Source organism: Varanus komodoensis, unplaced genomic scaffold, assembly GCF_004798865.1.
Source record: "Varanus komodoensis strain SLA01 unplaced genomic scaffold, ASM479886v1 scaffold1, whole genome shotgun sequence".
NCBI lineage: Eukaryota > Metazoa > Chordata > Lepidosauria > Squamata > Varanidae > Varanus > Varanus komodoensis.
The window spans coordinates 122686345-122703385 of NW_025335268.1; the positions used below are offsets into that span (position 1 = coordinate 122686345).

General features: G+C 37.5%; 1 protein-coding gene across 2 annotated transcripts in view; it reads right to left on the reverse strand.

Annotated features, from left to right (window-relative positions):
- FKBP5 (FKBP prolyl isomerase 5) overlaps window positions 1-17041 on the reverse strand; it is a 67419-nt gene that overhangs the window by 34971 nt on the left and 15407 nt on the right. Inside the window, exons 2-4 of one of the 2 annotated variants that reach the window (XM_044443710.1) lie at window positions 6256-6396; window positions 5223-5367; window positions 1633-1775 (exon numbers count right to left, since the gene is read on the reverse strand). In XM_044443710.1, the coding sequence (XP_044299645.1) occupies window positions 1633-1775; window positions 5223-5367; window positions 6256-6360 (393 nt within the window). In that variant the 5' untranslated portion in view covers window positions 6361-6396. Of the gene's footprint in view, window positions 1-1632; window positions 1776-5206; window positions 5368-6255; window positions 6397-17041 lie in introns of those variants that run through there. The other variant, XM_044443717.1, reaches the window with a different exon arrangement.

The window sequence follows — 17041 nt, forward strand, 5'->3', positions numbered from 1 at the left end:
CCCCTTTTAAAGCTGACCAAATGTGTGGTCATCACTACATCTTCTGGAAGTGAATTCCTTAATTTAACTATGCACTCTGTGAAGAACTACTTTTTATTAGTCATGAACCTCCCACTAATCAGTTTCAAGGGAGAGATACCAGATTCTAGAATGAGAGAACAAGAAAACTGTTTTCTCATCCAGTTCCTCCATCCCACACATAAATTTCATAGAAGCATGGAATAGTAGAGTTCGAAGGGGCCAGAGGGCCACCAGGTTCAAGCCCTACTTTGTACACATCCATATTTTCCCCCTTGCTCATCCTTTTTGTAAGCTAATCAATCCCTCTGCTGAAACCTCTCCTCTTAGAGGAATTGCTCCAACCGCTTGAACATTTCAGTTGCCCTTTCTAAGGGTAGTAACTTGGCATTTTCTTGTGTTCAACTATCCATGAACACAAGAATCCTTTTTTGGTCAGTCACTGCTAGCTCAGATCCCATTAGCCTATACTTGAAGGTGGGAGACCAACATGCATCACTTTACATTACTTGCACAAAACTGCATTTACCATTTTGATGTCTATTGTCCTAGTTTGAGGAGATATTTTTGAAGCGCCTCACAATCCCTTTTAATTTTAACCACTCCACCCTAAATAGTTTATTGTCATAAGCAAACCTGGCTACTACACTGCTCACTCTTAATTCCAGATTATTTTTGAATAAGTTAAGAACAATACAGACTCTTACACAGGATGCAGTTTCAGGGACATATACTGCCTGATACTGACTTTATTTATCTTTATTTCCAAGGTAATTGCATGAGTGATAAAGAATATATTAATCATACATGTCATTGTTTTATTCAATTCTTGTGGAGTATAAAAACCAAAGAAGATGAACCAAGGTTCTCAGATGATAAGCCTTCAAACTTGGAGGCTCCTGCAAGCATCCAATGAAGAGTGAAAGGAGTAACAGATGTGCTCTTTGCCCTGCACCTCCTCCTGCGCTGAATTTTTGCTAGGTGGCAGTTTTTGGCTGTCTAGTGATGCCACTTCAGAGAGGAAGAGAAAAGAAGCTAGAGCACCATCAGAATGCCTTTATCCTGGTTGTCCCAGTACCCTCCACTCCCGGCATATAAACCACTTTTGACCTCTCTCCAAGGTTGCTTTTCCAGCCTTTGAGAGAACCCAATGAAGCCCTTTCCAAACTGCCTGTGAGGTAGAGGGGGATCATAGCTCTGACTTCCAGTTCTGAGGTCAGAACACTGTCTCCAACTTTGGGGCTGCATATCCAAACCATCTTATGGCTGCCATTCAATGAGTATGGGCCACCAGATGTTTTCCTCTCCTTCTATATCATTTTTCCCACCATCTGCCTAAAATCAGTTTTCAATCATTATGTTCATAATGTAAGCTAAGAGGCCTCATCTAGTCTCTTTTCCAATAAGCTTCTACTGTCAGCCAAGTATGTTTTTATTTGGCTTTTGACTATTATAGCCATTGCAAATATGTTATAATTTGTTCAACTTGCTGCTGTTATTGATTTCACTGGTTTCTTATGGCTTACTGTTACATTGTATTTTACTCTGTGTTTTCTATTTGGTGGAAAGATAGAATACACATTTAACAAATAAAATATATAAAAATATGCTTACCTCAAAAAAGAGTGTTGCATTTGAGGGGATCTTTGGGACACTGCCAGCAGAACCATATGCATATTCTGGTTTACATAGCAAATGGCAGATCTCCCCTTTTTTCATGGTGGCAACTCCAATATCCCATGCTTTGATGACCTGACCTAAAAGAAATTTCAGTTAAACAGATCTGCTCAATAAGCTTACCTAAGCAAGATAGAATGACAGCACTATTTACCTTTTTCAAAACATAAATTAATACCTCACAGTAACTGAGTTATGTGTACTGTAATGCTCAAACAATCAAAAAGTTATGCAAAAACCATCTTTCAAAACTGTATATTTGAACTCCTTCTATAACAGATAATTTTTCAAGTAGACTGTGGATTATACTTGCTGTCCCCATTATATGAAAGGTCTATTCTAATCAGCTCCAGTCAACATATTCAGTGGTTAGGGACTGTGGGAATTGTAGTATAATATATAAGCAGGGCATACAATTGTCTACCCCAATCTACAGAAGGGCTTGATTATGTGTACAAGATGCAGAGAATTTTGGCCTTGCAAGCTCCTGTTGCATGCATGAAGAAAGGAGATGGGTTTTGATCATGCTTGGTACAAACCAACTTTTGCCTAAATACAAATGGGACAACTCAGTGGAAAGCACACATTTCTGCACATTTTCAGGGTTGCATAAAGAAGTGCAAACTCCTCACTGAGCTAGGTCTTGCTGACAACAGAAAGGGACGATTGCACTGGCAGCACTGGAAACCTCCCTGTGTTTTACGCAATCAATCAATTTCTTAATAAATCATATTTGCTTTCAGATAGAAGGCTTCTAGCAGTTCCAATCAAAAGGCATTGTATAACTATTCCATTTTTCCTCCTTAATGGATTTTTGGGAAAGAAAAAGGACAGAAGTGAGGCAGAGATAGAATGTGGAAAGAAGAAAAAAGAATGGGAAATTACTGAAGGGTTGTATGTTGAAGAAAATGCTACCTGAATATCCTGTGAAATAGCATGAATGAGGCAGGGCAAACTGAAGATAAAAGCTTTGTTTGGAATCATCCTTGAATATCAAACAAAACTCCTTCATGGAATTCTAATCTAAACCAAGGTTTAGCATTATGCCAAACCAGGCCAATTTGTGATGTCCATCATTTAAGAACTGCAGCAAGCACATGGACAGGATAAAGCAAAGTTTCCAAAAGGAAGCAGCAAGGAATGAGTACATATTAGTTGTACACATAGCGGTCCAAAAAAGGAGAGTATACTGTTCAAAAGGGGCAGTATATGGAGCTGTAGCAATTCACTTAGAATGAAAATCCATCTATTCCCATGGGCTTGCCAAGTATAACAACACTTTGCAATCAAAAGCACAGACAAATAAAGAAACACCATACTTTTTCCAACCACTATACACTTGTCAAACAGCAAAGACCTGAGTGCAGCTGGCAGGCACTTAGGTTCAGTCTTCACATACCTGTTGAAGCATGGTTCTCCATAGCTGAGACACAGCTACAGAAATGCCTCTTGATGTCACCCTTTACAACTGAGGAGTAGGACACACTATCAGGATGCTACTCTAAGGATGGCATCCTCAGTGATTGGGTAAGCTGAATGCCATCAGTAACAAATATTTTAATTCCTTCCAATTTTCAGAAACTGTCAGTCACTATTCTCATTCTTGTTTGAATTCAAGTAAAGAAGAACAAAAACCCTCTAGATTCTATAAGCCAAAGTAATAATTGGGCAAAGAGTTGTGCAAATTATCAAAGATAGTTTAAAAATGCCATAATAAATCTGTTAGTGAAAACTGTTTGTTACTTTTGGTGCTAGAGACTAAAACAATGAATGTCCAACCTAGTTATCATCAATGAAAATGAATTCAGAATTACTTTTGTCATAGTATCTTTTGGCAATAGTTCTTTTCTCAGAGGGAGTTTAATAGAAATCCTTAAAACAATTGTGCTCCTATTAATATTGACTTCATTCTACTACACTCTGATTAATCAGAAGGAGAAATAGATGGATTTCAATTATATTAAAGCAACTGTGTCCTAAGAACACTGAAAGGAAACTCAAGGTTAGCATCTTACCAGCAATCACAGGCCTGAGTTATCCTATTGTTATAATTCAGTGAGTATTTAACTACATGCCTTTTTGTTTTCTCCATTTCCTTTTGCTAACCAGATTCTGAATGATATGGATTAACCACAGGAGGTCTAAAGGTGCCTTCTCTAGTATCAGAGAAAAGACTCTTGCCTGAGACTTTGAAAAGTTGCTGCCATTCAGATAGGATAAGATTGGGCCAAGTGGGCCAAAGAACTGATTCATATAAAGCAGCTTAATATGTTCATGGAGGTTTCTGACTCTGAGAAGATGGCTTGGCCTATGAATGTTTCTTTCTTTGCAGCTCTGCAATTCTGCTTAGCAGCTCTGAAATTCCAGAAATTTTACCTCACAAGATAACTGAGAGCTCACTCTGTCCAGGTATATAATTGGTCACTGCTCTATAAGCTCCAGTGAAAACAAAATAGCTAATACCAACATACTTTTGCATAGAGACAGAATATATGAAAAACAACCTTAAATAATGCATCTATTCCTTGATAGTATTATTTCAGACTGTAGGCTTGGGGGATGGAAAAGAAAGGAGATACATACATCTATGTTCTCCAGTAACAGAATAGCCTATATAAAATCAGCATGTCAGGACAGAACATTTGAGCTTCCACCTGCATGCACCAACAAATACAGCACATGAGACCACTAATCATGAAAGCTTTGTTCAATGCTGCAGTCAATTCCAGGTTAGCATAACAAAGAGGTATAAACATGGAAGAAGACAACAACCAGACAGTGGATGAAGCCAGACTCTCCCATGTGATCACTACCTTCCTCAGTGTTTACAAATCACACTGAACAAAGCCAAAATGTGTCAGTTTTCATAATCAATAGGAAGTTTAATTTGTGTCTGAAAAAAGGAGGAAGTGAACATGCACATTTAGAATAAGAGAATAGTCACACAACTCCTTTTCAGAGTGCACTGGTTTGTATAGGAACATTAAAGGACATGTTTTCCAGGGACATATCTCGTTTACTTATTTTATTATTAAAATACTAATGTAACAACACATCCCATTTTACCAAAAGTCATGGAAGGAAGATCTACACTAAAAATCTAGACTGGCATAGTATGGCTTTCTTCAAGGAACCATGAGACTTGTAACTTTGTGAAGGTGCTTAAATCCTCCTTTTGAAGATCCCTAGCTTCCTGACAGAAGAATAACTCCCAGGGTGGTTAAAAAGCTTAAGAGTTAAGCCAGTTTCAGTTTGCACTGTTTGAAGATCAGTGTCTTCAACAAGGCTAGCAACATCATGTCAAGCTAGGACTTGGTGTTTCATAACAGAAGTGTGAGACAAGGAAACAAAAAGACTGAGTTGCACAGCAGTGACAGAACCAGACACTTGCCAATTCCCAGCCTTTCCTCTGTTTGCTCTTACACAAGTCTTTTTGAAAACAGGATAATACATACACAAACTGTCATTTAATTGGCAAGAACCCCCTAAGGCTTTCTTTACCTTTCTTCACCTTTTCCACTCTTTACCTTTGCCCAGGCTGAAGATAAATGGCTCATTCCTGTCACGGCTGGAATCAAACTTTTTTCCATTGGCCAGCTTTCCTTTGTAGTGGACATAAACTTTGTCTCCAATCATAGGAGATTCATCCTTATTCCCTGTCCTCTTCACAATCTAAAATGAGGATATGAAAAGTGAAGTTCATAGGAGTTTATGTGCATCACCTGACCAATTCCAAGGGGTCTTTCTCATTATTTAAGTAAATGATTTAGTAAACTCAATCTTTGGATTTAGGTAGAGATTATTACAAGGTTACAAGAGATGAACTGCAATGAAGTAGATCTCAGAAAAATATGCTGCTTCCTTTGGTTCTGAGAGAAGCTTTGACGATCCTTCACTATTTGACCCTCCCCTTTCTTCTACTTCTTATGGAGGACTCTTATATGTTCTTTTCATCTTATTATTCCCTTTTTGCCTGCCACAAGGCTTTGGAATGTGTCAAGCAAGCTACACATCCCAGAAAATCAAATATCAAAGAAAATCACAGTAATTTGAATAATTTGAGGTTTCTTACCTGTAACTATTGTTCTTCATGTAGTCATCTGTGCGTACATACATAAGGGCTCTGTGCCTGCTGTCTGGAAGATTTCTAAGCTAGGGAGGGAGGGGCTCCTGCCAGAACGAGTCTTGCCTGGAAATCCTCCTGACATCAGGCCCCATGCAGCCACACAGCCCATATGTAAGACCACAAAGAAGATCTGATAGGGCACCTCCTATACCTTCCCCAAAGTATTGCAAAATAGTAGCACAGATCACATTACTCAGAATGACTTTGGTTATGTTACACAGACCTTTGCATAGCAGACTGAGAACCCCTGCCTTACTTTAAAGGAAATTGCTATAAATGTAAGGAACTGCTGTTTTATTTATTATTTTATTTATTTAGCAGACTTATATGCCGCCCCATTCGCCAAAGCCTCACCAGGTATGTTTCACCAGGTATGTTTCAAATTTGTAAAGCTGGAGAAGGAACATCTAGATTAATGTCTCCCACAGCCTTACCTTCAGAACGCCTCTATCTTTGTTTGGTGTGATATCCTCGCCTTGTTCAACAAGAGTTGCTGTCTGGACCTCTCCTTCCTTCTTTGTAGCTTCATCAGTTGTCATGGTCTCATTTCACAGGCACAGCTTTTGTAAACAAACCTATAGATATAAACAGTGCATGAAGAATGCTAACTTGTCCTACAGGGTTCAAAACACTCTGAAAGACAGTTTTTTTTATGTAAGTATGATGTCTCAACAGGATTGACTGTACCTGTATGAAAGGGATAATAAAAGCATAGCAGCAATAGGGTACCAATGCAGCCAAGGAGTGTGGCATCTCAAAGATACTGTAAAGGGTTGCATGCTAGCAGTGGGCTGGCCACTTCCTCTTTGTAACCTACTTTTTTCTTTTCTCTCCTCAGGATCCAGGCAGGAATTTACTTTGAAAGCATGGATCTGGCATGTCTGCATGTTCAGAAACTCTGTTCTCCCTGCTGTAGTGGGAAGAGGGCTGGGACACTGACTTGAGATTTGGCCAAGGGCTGCATGCAGTCATTGGCTCATGGGCTCTGCAGTCCAGCTTTACTGTTATTCAAACATAATAATTCAAAACTAAATTAATACACACCAAAGAAGATGAGAGTGCAGTACAGTATCACATATTTCATTAATTTAATTTTGTACATGGAGTCAAGAAAACAGTTAAAACAATGTCAATTATTGCAAAAGGACAGAAAATAGAAGATCTATGAACTTGCTTCTCTTTGTTAAACATTAAACATTTGTATTATTATTAAATGACTTTTACAATGTATCTTCAAATATGGGAAATATACTACCTAACTTAAAGTGAGTTTTTCTTAACCATAAATGAAATGCCACACAGAAAATAAATTACCCATTCATTTTAACAGCAGTAATACTTTGGAACTGGACTTACTGATCAGCAGAAATTCTACCAACCTAGTTTTCTTACTTCTGTCACCCCCACTCCTAATTTTAGTATAAATACCTAAAATGTAGCATTTATATTCTCCAACTCACATGTACAGTAAAAGAGTGCATGCCTCAAGGAACCCTAGACTGGCTGCAGTTCCCTGTGAAAGGAGTGGTGGTGAGGGGCAGGCAAAAGGTAGATTGGGATCTACTGGTACTTCTATAAGTGATTTGCAGAAGATGATTAACAGCTTGTGATCTCCCCAGAGTTTAACAGCAGCAAATAAAATAAAAATCATCTATCATGCCTGAATTTCCGTTAACTCTTTCTCCCTCAGCCTCAGTATTCCTCACTTGTAATATTTGCAGGAATATTTGCTTTGACCAGGTCTTGGTGAAACTCTGCTACCTAGGTTTTGGTGTAGTGCCAGAATCCTTGAAATCTAGAATTGTAATTATAAGGCAGGTGGGGAAATGATGCAATAAGTATAGAAGCTGGATGAATACAGGTATCCTGGATACCTCAGTGGATGTGACAGAAGCTTTAGTGAGCTTACATGGAGAAGTGACACACTTTCAGAAAGACTGTGGAACACTGTCTTTTATGTTTTTAAAAAGTGTTTCCTAGCAATGCATGATCAAGAACTGCATGGCACAGAATCACAAAGTAACAACACTTTACACAGAGCAGGCATTCAAATAATTATTACTCTGAAAATTCCCACAGCCTTTAAAACTAATGTAGCCAGCAAGGGGAAAAACAGTAATTGAAAAAGCAATGTACACAACCATAGAGAAAGGGTATTTAAATGTTTAATGGACACCACACAAAAATTATGTAAGCAAATGTACTTTACAGAGGTCTGTTGGTTAGTTGGCACTGTGGCATTTTTTAAGCAATGGAACTTGAAAAAGAATGAAATAGTTTTTATCTATCTTTTAGTGAGTGAGATGTGTTATAGAATGCTTCCCATTTATATCGGGGATCAGCAACCTATGGTCATTCAGATGGTGTTGGACTATAATTCCCATCAGCCCTAGCCAGAATGACCAATGATTAGGAATGATGTGAGTTGCAATCATATAACGTTTAGAAGTATATGCCTATTTATACACAAGTTGGAAAGAATCAGAAATGTTTTATATCTAAAACCCTTTATTGGGATCTGAAACTGACACAACTTCTGCTTATAACAAACAGCACAAGTCAGCCTGCAGGACCAGAAAAAGACCTATAGGTACTTAGGATTAGAACATGCAGTGCATTGGAAAGCCCTGCGAGTCTTAATAGAAGGGTTTTTTGCACTACTCAACTTAGTCACAGCATCATAGGCTTTTGTAGTGGCTGCATTATGTTTTTGATCTTGTTTCTAATCTTGCTCTGACTTCTGCCTGCTCCTGACTCTGTTCTTGCTTCTGGTATGACCTCCCTTTGCCAGGTACCCCCTGCATTCTACTAAGATCTCCATCCACCTCCATGTTCTCTGGTCCTGGTGTTCCAGTTGTAGAAATGTGCCACCTATATCCCAGACTTAACAGCCTTTAAGAATTAAAAACTTCAGATTAATGTTGCAAAAACATATTTCCCCATGGTAAAACTCAATGCAGCAGGTCTGTTTTAAATCTACTTTCCATAAATGACACTGAAATACATTCACAGACACTACATATATTTGGATTGACACATGGGAAAATGTGTTAAGTGTTAGGCTTGCTGTGTTTAGTGCAACATTTGGAATGACTTCTCTTCCCACGACCTGGCACCTGCAAATTTTAAGGGGAACGGGATAAATTATAGGGACTAGAAGATCCTACATACCAATGCAGCACAGTACCATTCACTGGTACTATCTCAATGCAGAATGGGGATATGTACACAAGAGTCTTAAACAAGGTAAGAATTCTCCTCTTAAAGTATTATCCAAACATGTCCCTCTTTTTTCCTCATTGTTCAATGTCTTATTTCTGATCATTCAGCTATTTATGGCTAGATGTTTCAACATTCACTGAATAAAAACATATTGTCTTTCCTCCAGAACAGGGTTAACAAATGGCCATTTCTGATATTACTGAACTTTGACTATATGAAGACTTTTCCTGCCCTGTTCCTTCATCTGTACCATCTTTTTATAATAAGTGATCTTGAATGTTCCAGGAAATGTAGTATGGGTATGACAGGATGAGATAATCTATGTATTTACTGAATGGAGCTGGTCTTTGACCGTAATAAAGTTTTTATCTATCTATCTATCTATCCAGGATGAGAGAAGGAAAAGTGATTCCTTTATCTTCTTTCTCAGCTTCAGGATTGTTAAAAACAAACAGGAAGAACCTCAGGGTTGCAAGTTAGCAACCCTAGTGGCAGTAACAAGTTGCATGGAACAGATATCATCAGTCCAACTGGCTGACTGGCAAGGCCCGAGTTTTGTCAGGTAGACCTGTTACATCACTAATGTTTAGATTGCACTAATGGCTTTTAGCCTATTGTTCTCTCTACCCTCACCAATTTGTTAAGGAAATTGCTTCCTGTTGGTTAACTACAAACAAAGCTATTAGAATTATCTTCATGTAGCCAGAGAACTCCATATTTATAGAGCTGTTATGTATACAGAAAATAAAGTTGTTATGTACTAATTTGTTTTACTATTCTTCACTGCGACAGATGATCTGAAAACTTTACCAGTGTGTATATTGTAAACCCATCCTGAAAACCTTTGTCAAATCTTTGGCCTAAACATCTGGAGGCTATTCCCCATATAAAACATAGCTATAAACAACATTAAATGAGACTGAAATAAGAGACTCACTTAACTGAACTGTACAAAAAGGAAGTGTGGAAAAATTAAAAGTTGCCCTACTCTAGAAAGCAACATTTGCCAGTGTTTGAACAAAGTACTATGTCTGATCATTAACCAGAAAGAAACACTAATGCTTAGGTACAGCATGTACTGTCTACAGTTCACATTTTAAATCCAGCAAAAGAAAAGTGCATTCACAAATTGCTAAAGAACAGAATTCGACCATTTTTATTTGTGCATGTTTATTGTTTCACAAATACAACATAGCACATTGTCACAAGTAGCTGAAAATATTGTTTCATACTTTTATCCCCCAGATTTTGCAAGACTGCTAATCAATGCACTCTAGCAAACAAAGCAACCATCTGTGCTAATGTGCTCACAATTCACAATACGCATGCACCACTAAACAAAATTTTATAGTTTATTAGATTGTGTTTCTTCCAGAACAAACCTCCCTGAGTGATATGTCTGCAAAAGAAAGCCTCAGATGCAGAATTTCATCTACCCAATATTATTGTATTTACTTCAGTACTATAAACCAAGTATGATTAAAGATCAACACGTAGTGCTTGCCAAATATTAATATGATCCCATAACCCACCTAGAGATTGGCCCCAGTATCAAAAGTCTTCTAGAAATCACTCTGAGTGCTCCTGCAATCTGAAGTATGGGAGGATGTCATAAGATCCTAGCATATTCTTGCTGGGGACAAACCATTATTCAAAGCCCTCCCCAGGGTTGCCCTAGCAAACAGCTTTATTTCAAAGTGCATTTTTATCAATTTTTTAAAGCCGGAGTTTGTCTTCTTAATTCTGTTGTTCTTATGCTGAATATTTTAGGGCTTTATAAAAGTTTCTGCATAAAAGTTTTCAGTTTTTGAAAATCCATTATTCCATAGAATTAATTTATAACACAAGACAAGTCCAACTGGGCATAGACACCTATATTAATCACAATGCAGATCTAAAAATAAAACTTTTTCAGGTGGCTATCATGAAGCATGTGTATTTATGTATATCATCCATACCTCAAAAATGCTACAATTAATGCTAACAATTTTTCTTAAAAACTAAATAACATAGGGAAAATATGCTATTGAGGAGTTGTCATGTTTTGAAATATCTGAATTATTTCAGTTAAATAACTGCTAAATAAAACTTGTAATATGCCTATTTCATTGATCCCCTCTCAAATAGTTCACTTCAACTACCCTGTTATTAGAAAAACCTTTTACAATTTATATAGCACATAAAATTAATTTTGTATACTTTTTAGTTTTATATAATACATGTGTCAAAGAAATAATGTCACAATCAGATCTCTACTGATTTAGGGAAGTGGGTATATTCTGGAAAAAATATGTAATGCCGCTGAAAGTTAGATGTAGCAGTACATTGTATCGGAGTAATGTAGGGCACATTCCCATCAAGGTTGTTTCTGATGACAGAAAACAAGAATCCCTATCATGTTGTAGAAAACTATGATAGAAGTTCTTATTTCAGCTGTTCTGCTTTGCCTTTAGAGATCCACAAGTATTGCATTCTTATTCATGACTACTCAGAAGCAAGTTCCATCAGTTCCAGGGGTCTTACTCAGAGAAGCATGTCCATGGAATTACAGCCTTCATATCCTAAGACTACAAGAGCTCTGATAAACCTGTCACAAAAGCTGCAATGCAATGTTTAAAGCCCTGATCCAAGTCTAGTCTCATGTAACAACTAGTGGGCCTTGATGGTTATGCACATTCCATTTAGATGAACACCATAATGCACATTTGGTTGCAATCTTCACCAACACTTGCCTACAGAAACAAGTCTGCTTCCATACCTGGAGCAGCTATGTGTATTAAATCCAGAGAAATGTGCCATTTTCAATATTTATTTTGTTAATAAAACTGTCACCACTGGAAGTTTCAGAATTAAAATGATTTATCATCATTAATTTGTTGTCTAGCCATTTTCCACTTTCATATATCCCCCATGCAAAAACATTCATACTAAATATATAGGTAATTAGCACAAATCTATTGTACTGCATAAATTGGAAATTTAATCAAAAACTGTTGTCTGGCATTTGTAAATGAAAATATAATAAAATAGTAGGTTGTAATTTATTCAAAAATAACAGATGACTGAAGTTGATATTAAAATATTCTAATATAATTGCTGCAACTTTTGAAAGATTGTTTGAAACTGCATGGGAATTTCTTCATCATACACTTTAAAAAAAGCAAAGTTGAGTACAAAATATTTTTCTCCCAATATGTGATTTTAAACAAAAACTTAAATAGTTGGAAATTTTTGGAAAGTAACACCCAAACATACCTCCTAACATTCTTTTTAGAAGATTTTTTGCTCTGCAATCCAAAGGTATATTTAATTTAATACCAGAGCATTTAATATGAAGTAATTGAAAAAAGAAATATTCTATTAAACTTCAAAACATACAACAAAATGGTTTTGTACAGTTCTAGGAGATACTATTATGAAAAGGAATTGTACTAATTTGTATAATTTTATTACTTGTTTAAGCACAAACTGAAACTACCAAACAATCTAACTGGGAATTATGGAAATAGCCTAGTGCTGAAAGACGTACTCTATGCATGTCTATTTTATCACATGCCCTGTAGGATTATTTTTTTCTTAAAAATCTGCAGCCATGCCATGTCTCAAGTCTACTTTTGGAAGTTACTAATGCAATTCAGCAGGTGGCATAATTGACTGCTGTCTCAGATACACTTCACAGAAAAAACTGGTTTTTTGTTTTTTGTTTTGGCACGCCAGCTATACATACAGGACAATAATGCAAAATTAAGTTTTATGGCCCCTCTAAACACATATGTTCCTACTTGATGTTCAGAAAACACTCAACACTGTAAAGGTATGAAATATTTTTATTTTATTGCTTTGTTTTAAGTAAACAAAGGTAAGTTTTCACTCCCCTTTTGCTGTAACGTGCCTAAATGAGTCAGTGCAACCCACCTACTCCGGAACTCACACACTGTAAGTAATGGAATGGAACACACCGATGTGCAATCCCAGTGCCAAATGATCTTTGATTAAATACACCTGGAAGGGCCAGAGATTGTTGGAGAACATAAATAAACAGCATTATGAAAACAAAGAAACTATCAAACAACACTGGAACTAAGTTGTGCAGAAACACTAATCAGGTTTCAGTTATTAAAAAGAAATCCCATAGTATGGTATGACCAGCTTCCAGAACATTGTTAAATCCATTATTACAAAATGAAAATATGGATCAACTGTGCCCTGCTTAAAGAAGGCTGTCCACCAAAATTCAGTGACTGGATATGGACAGCATTAGTCAGAGAAGCAACTAAAAGTCAAATGGCAGCTCTGAAGCTCAGATGGAAGAAACTGTCCATGGGACAACTATTACCTGGATGTTGTACAAAGCTTGGTTTCATGGAAGAATGGTGAGAAGAAAGCCATAGCTGAAACAAACTCATATCAAAGTCCACTTGGAGTTTGCAAAAAGGCATGTGGGAGACACAGCAAAAACGTGAAAAAAAGTTATCTGATCTGATGAGATCAAAATGGGTTTTCTTTTGCCCTCACTGGAAAATGCTTATGTGGCACAAAGGCAACAATGCTCATTGGCCTGAGAACACCATCCCTTTGATGAGGAATGGTGGTGGAAGCATCACATTGTGGGGATGCTTTTCCTCAGCAGAGCCTGGGAAGGTGGTCAGGATTGAGGACAAGACAGACAGAGCCAAATACAGGGTGAGGAAAACCTGTTTAAGTCTGCAACGGACCTGGGACTAGGGTAAAGGTTCACCTTCAAGCAGGACAATAGCTGTAAACACAAAGCCCAAGTAACACTGGAATGGTTTAAAAACAAACAACAGCAACAACTTTCTTGGAATGACCCAGTTGATGCACAGACCTCAATCTGATTGAGAATCTGTGGCAAAACTTGAAAGTTGCTATTCACCAGTATTTTCAGTCCAACCTGACAGAGCTAGAAAAGTTCTGTCAGGAAGAATGGAAAACTATTGCAGGTTCCAGATGCACAAACCTGAAAGAAACTTACCCAAGACAACTTGCAGTTGTAATTGCCTCCAAAGATACCTCTACCAAGTACTGAGTCAGGGGAGCTTATGTAACTAACCAGTGCCTGTTTGGTTTTTGTTAAGTTTTGTGCCACAAAAAAATATTGTGCTCCTTCACAGTGTTGAATATTTTATGGACATCACATAGTAACAATACCAATTATATACATTTCAATTCCAAGTTGTAACACAATAATATCTTGAAAAGTCAAAGGAAGGGTGTGTGTAAATACTTCTACACACTCTAACATTCATTTGATCTGACATAGGCACTTGGCATTGCATTATATCTTAAACTTATCACATATTGGAACATGCATTACATTAAATAATATTATACTTTACATCGCTGCCACTAAAATGGAGATTTCTGAGCCTGCCTAGCTGTGCTGGTGGGAAAAGAAAAAAATCTTTATTACCACATTAGTTATTTTGATACCTGACTCACTACCAAAAAAGGCACATTATGTTCTTCCTGGAACTTACTCAAAATTAGAAATGCACTCACACATCTCCAGACTTCAGCCCTGGGCATGTATTGCCCCAACTATTTCTTTTCTGGCCTTAAATGTTTAATATTTTAAATTCTTTAACTCAACTGTGGTTAATAACAATTGTAGTTGCAGTTCAACAAAAAGTTAAAATATTATTTATGTTTAAACATATTGTTCAGTCTTTCCTAGATCCAGGTTTATATTGTTTTAGGATCAAAATATACATAAGATGTATCCATATAATTTGCAGACACACTACTTTTCTAGTTCAGGTATTATTCAAAATTTTGGGGAACAGGATTACCCTGAAAACTCTCAATTAAATACAGCTTTTTAAAAGGTCAAGATTTGCATCTGCTTTGCTAAAACCTGGCCACTAAAAAGCACAATGTGAATCAAAGAAAAGTTTATTGTTTGTAAATTAAAAGTGGTGGTGGTGATGGCGAGGCGGGGGTGGGGGGGGACCAACACAGTTCAACAGGAATAAACATACTCAGTGATCCCCAGGAGTCACTGAATGGAGAATGTAAGTTAGAAAAAAACAAAAGAAGGGAGAGCAAAGGGGAAGGAGTAAATTCCTTGATGAGCTCTTCTTATAGCTTTTTAATTGATTTTATTTTTTGCATATGGGACTTGCACAGGTGTGCACTGGTCAGCTTCTGAACATAGAATTGAAATATTAAAACTCAGTTATTGCAGTTTTACCTAAATGAGGGACATCATTGGTTCTCCACATTCATGGGGGTTAGGGGCATAGGGTTAGGGTTTGACAATAATCTGAGTGGGATGGTGTAAATTTGTGATCTGCAACATCAAAGGGTTGGACCCAATGTCTTCTTGGCCCCTTCCAACCCTAATATTCTATGATCTATGTCATTGTAATGTTATTGTAATACCGTGGAAAGATAGTAACTATCTTCTGCAAGGTCAATATGGTAAATCTCATGTTTCTGTTAGGATTTAATTCTCTAGAAGATGGCTTCCCAACCCAGTGGTGGCTCTATTAAGAGGTCTTTCTGGGTGCTGATGTGCCATTGCTATGTTTTCACCTTTCTATTCACCTTAAAAAATTAGGGATTTTAAAAATTCTTTGCAGTTGATGGAAACTGCTTTGTGCCAGGACAAGGAAGTCCTGGTCCATTATGGTAGTATCACTATCAAAATTGTGCATGCACACACTAATGCACACATACAGTTTATTTGCTCACAGGGAAAGATTTTTGTAGTCATTTATGGAGAATATTATTTTCAAAAATAGAGTCAGACTTAGGCCTGAGCTAGCCAATCATGGTAGACTCTCTTTCCCAAAAAGGGGGTTGTTATGGATAAGGTTGAGGCACCCAGTAGACAGATCATATGCAACAATTTTTATTCATTATATTGTTGGTTGATTTGCAGTATGTAGTTTTTGAGCTTGGTCAACCTGACACTACTTGGAGGTTGAACAACAGATGCATGCTGAAGGACAGAGCATCAGCAGCTCCATCATCATTATTTATTTCATTTCTGTACCATCCTGTAAAGGGATAGCCTGTGGATGTACACAGAACATGCCATGCTTTCTCCTGAGTGATAAAATCCTCCTTATTTCTTACATAAAATGCACATATTAGTTTGCACTGTGCTGTTTCTGGGTGGGCCAGCTCTGGTGGATACTTTATGATGGGTCTACAAAGGCATGATTTTTGGATGCTTTCAGGAACGTTCCTGTGTTCCAAGGTTGCTTTTCTGTGTGGCTCTAAAAATATCATTTATTATTTTAATCAAATCATTACTATTACTATGAATATCAATTAGTATGGATTTGGATTCTTCCTTTCTACTCACCACCTTAGAGTCACTTCATTCTCTGTGGAAAGGCAGTTGTTACTGCAACAAGAGAATGTAGGTCAAAAAAATTATGGCTATGTGATTTCTACACCCCCTTTGAATGTTTCATGCCTCAGTTTTCTCTTTTGTGTTATCAGTTGTCAAACGTTGAGCGTTCAGTAAGACTGGCCACTGACCTTCACTGTCACAACACTGTTGGACTAGCTGACATCTGGAATGTTCTGTGGGTGCTCTCTCAAAATGGCTGCAAGGGGGGTAGTTAGAGGACTGCCCATTCACAAAATGGCTTTCCTACTGGGAATGGCCATTTCCAAAGGCAACTGGTTAGGCTAAAAAACAAGCAACATAACCAAGTATCTAAGTACAAGACAGAGAAGAAGTCTGAACTCCAAAACATAAAAATACTTTTCTGAACCTACAATTTTCTCCTCCAACACTTATTTCACAGAAGGAAAACTGCTAAGGCTCAGAGACAATTAACCAGCTGAAGAAACTAATTACAAAGAGAAGCAAATACTACCCTCCAAATACAAAAATCACACTATTTGCTCACAGAGAGCACAACATGTTCACAGCCAGCCAGTGTAGTATAGTGGTTAAGCGTGTGGGACTGGGACTCAGGCAACCTGGGTGACTTTGGGCCAGTCCCACACTCTCAGACC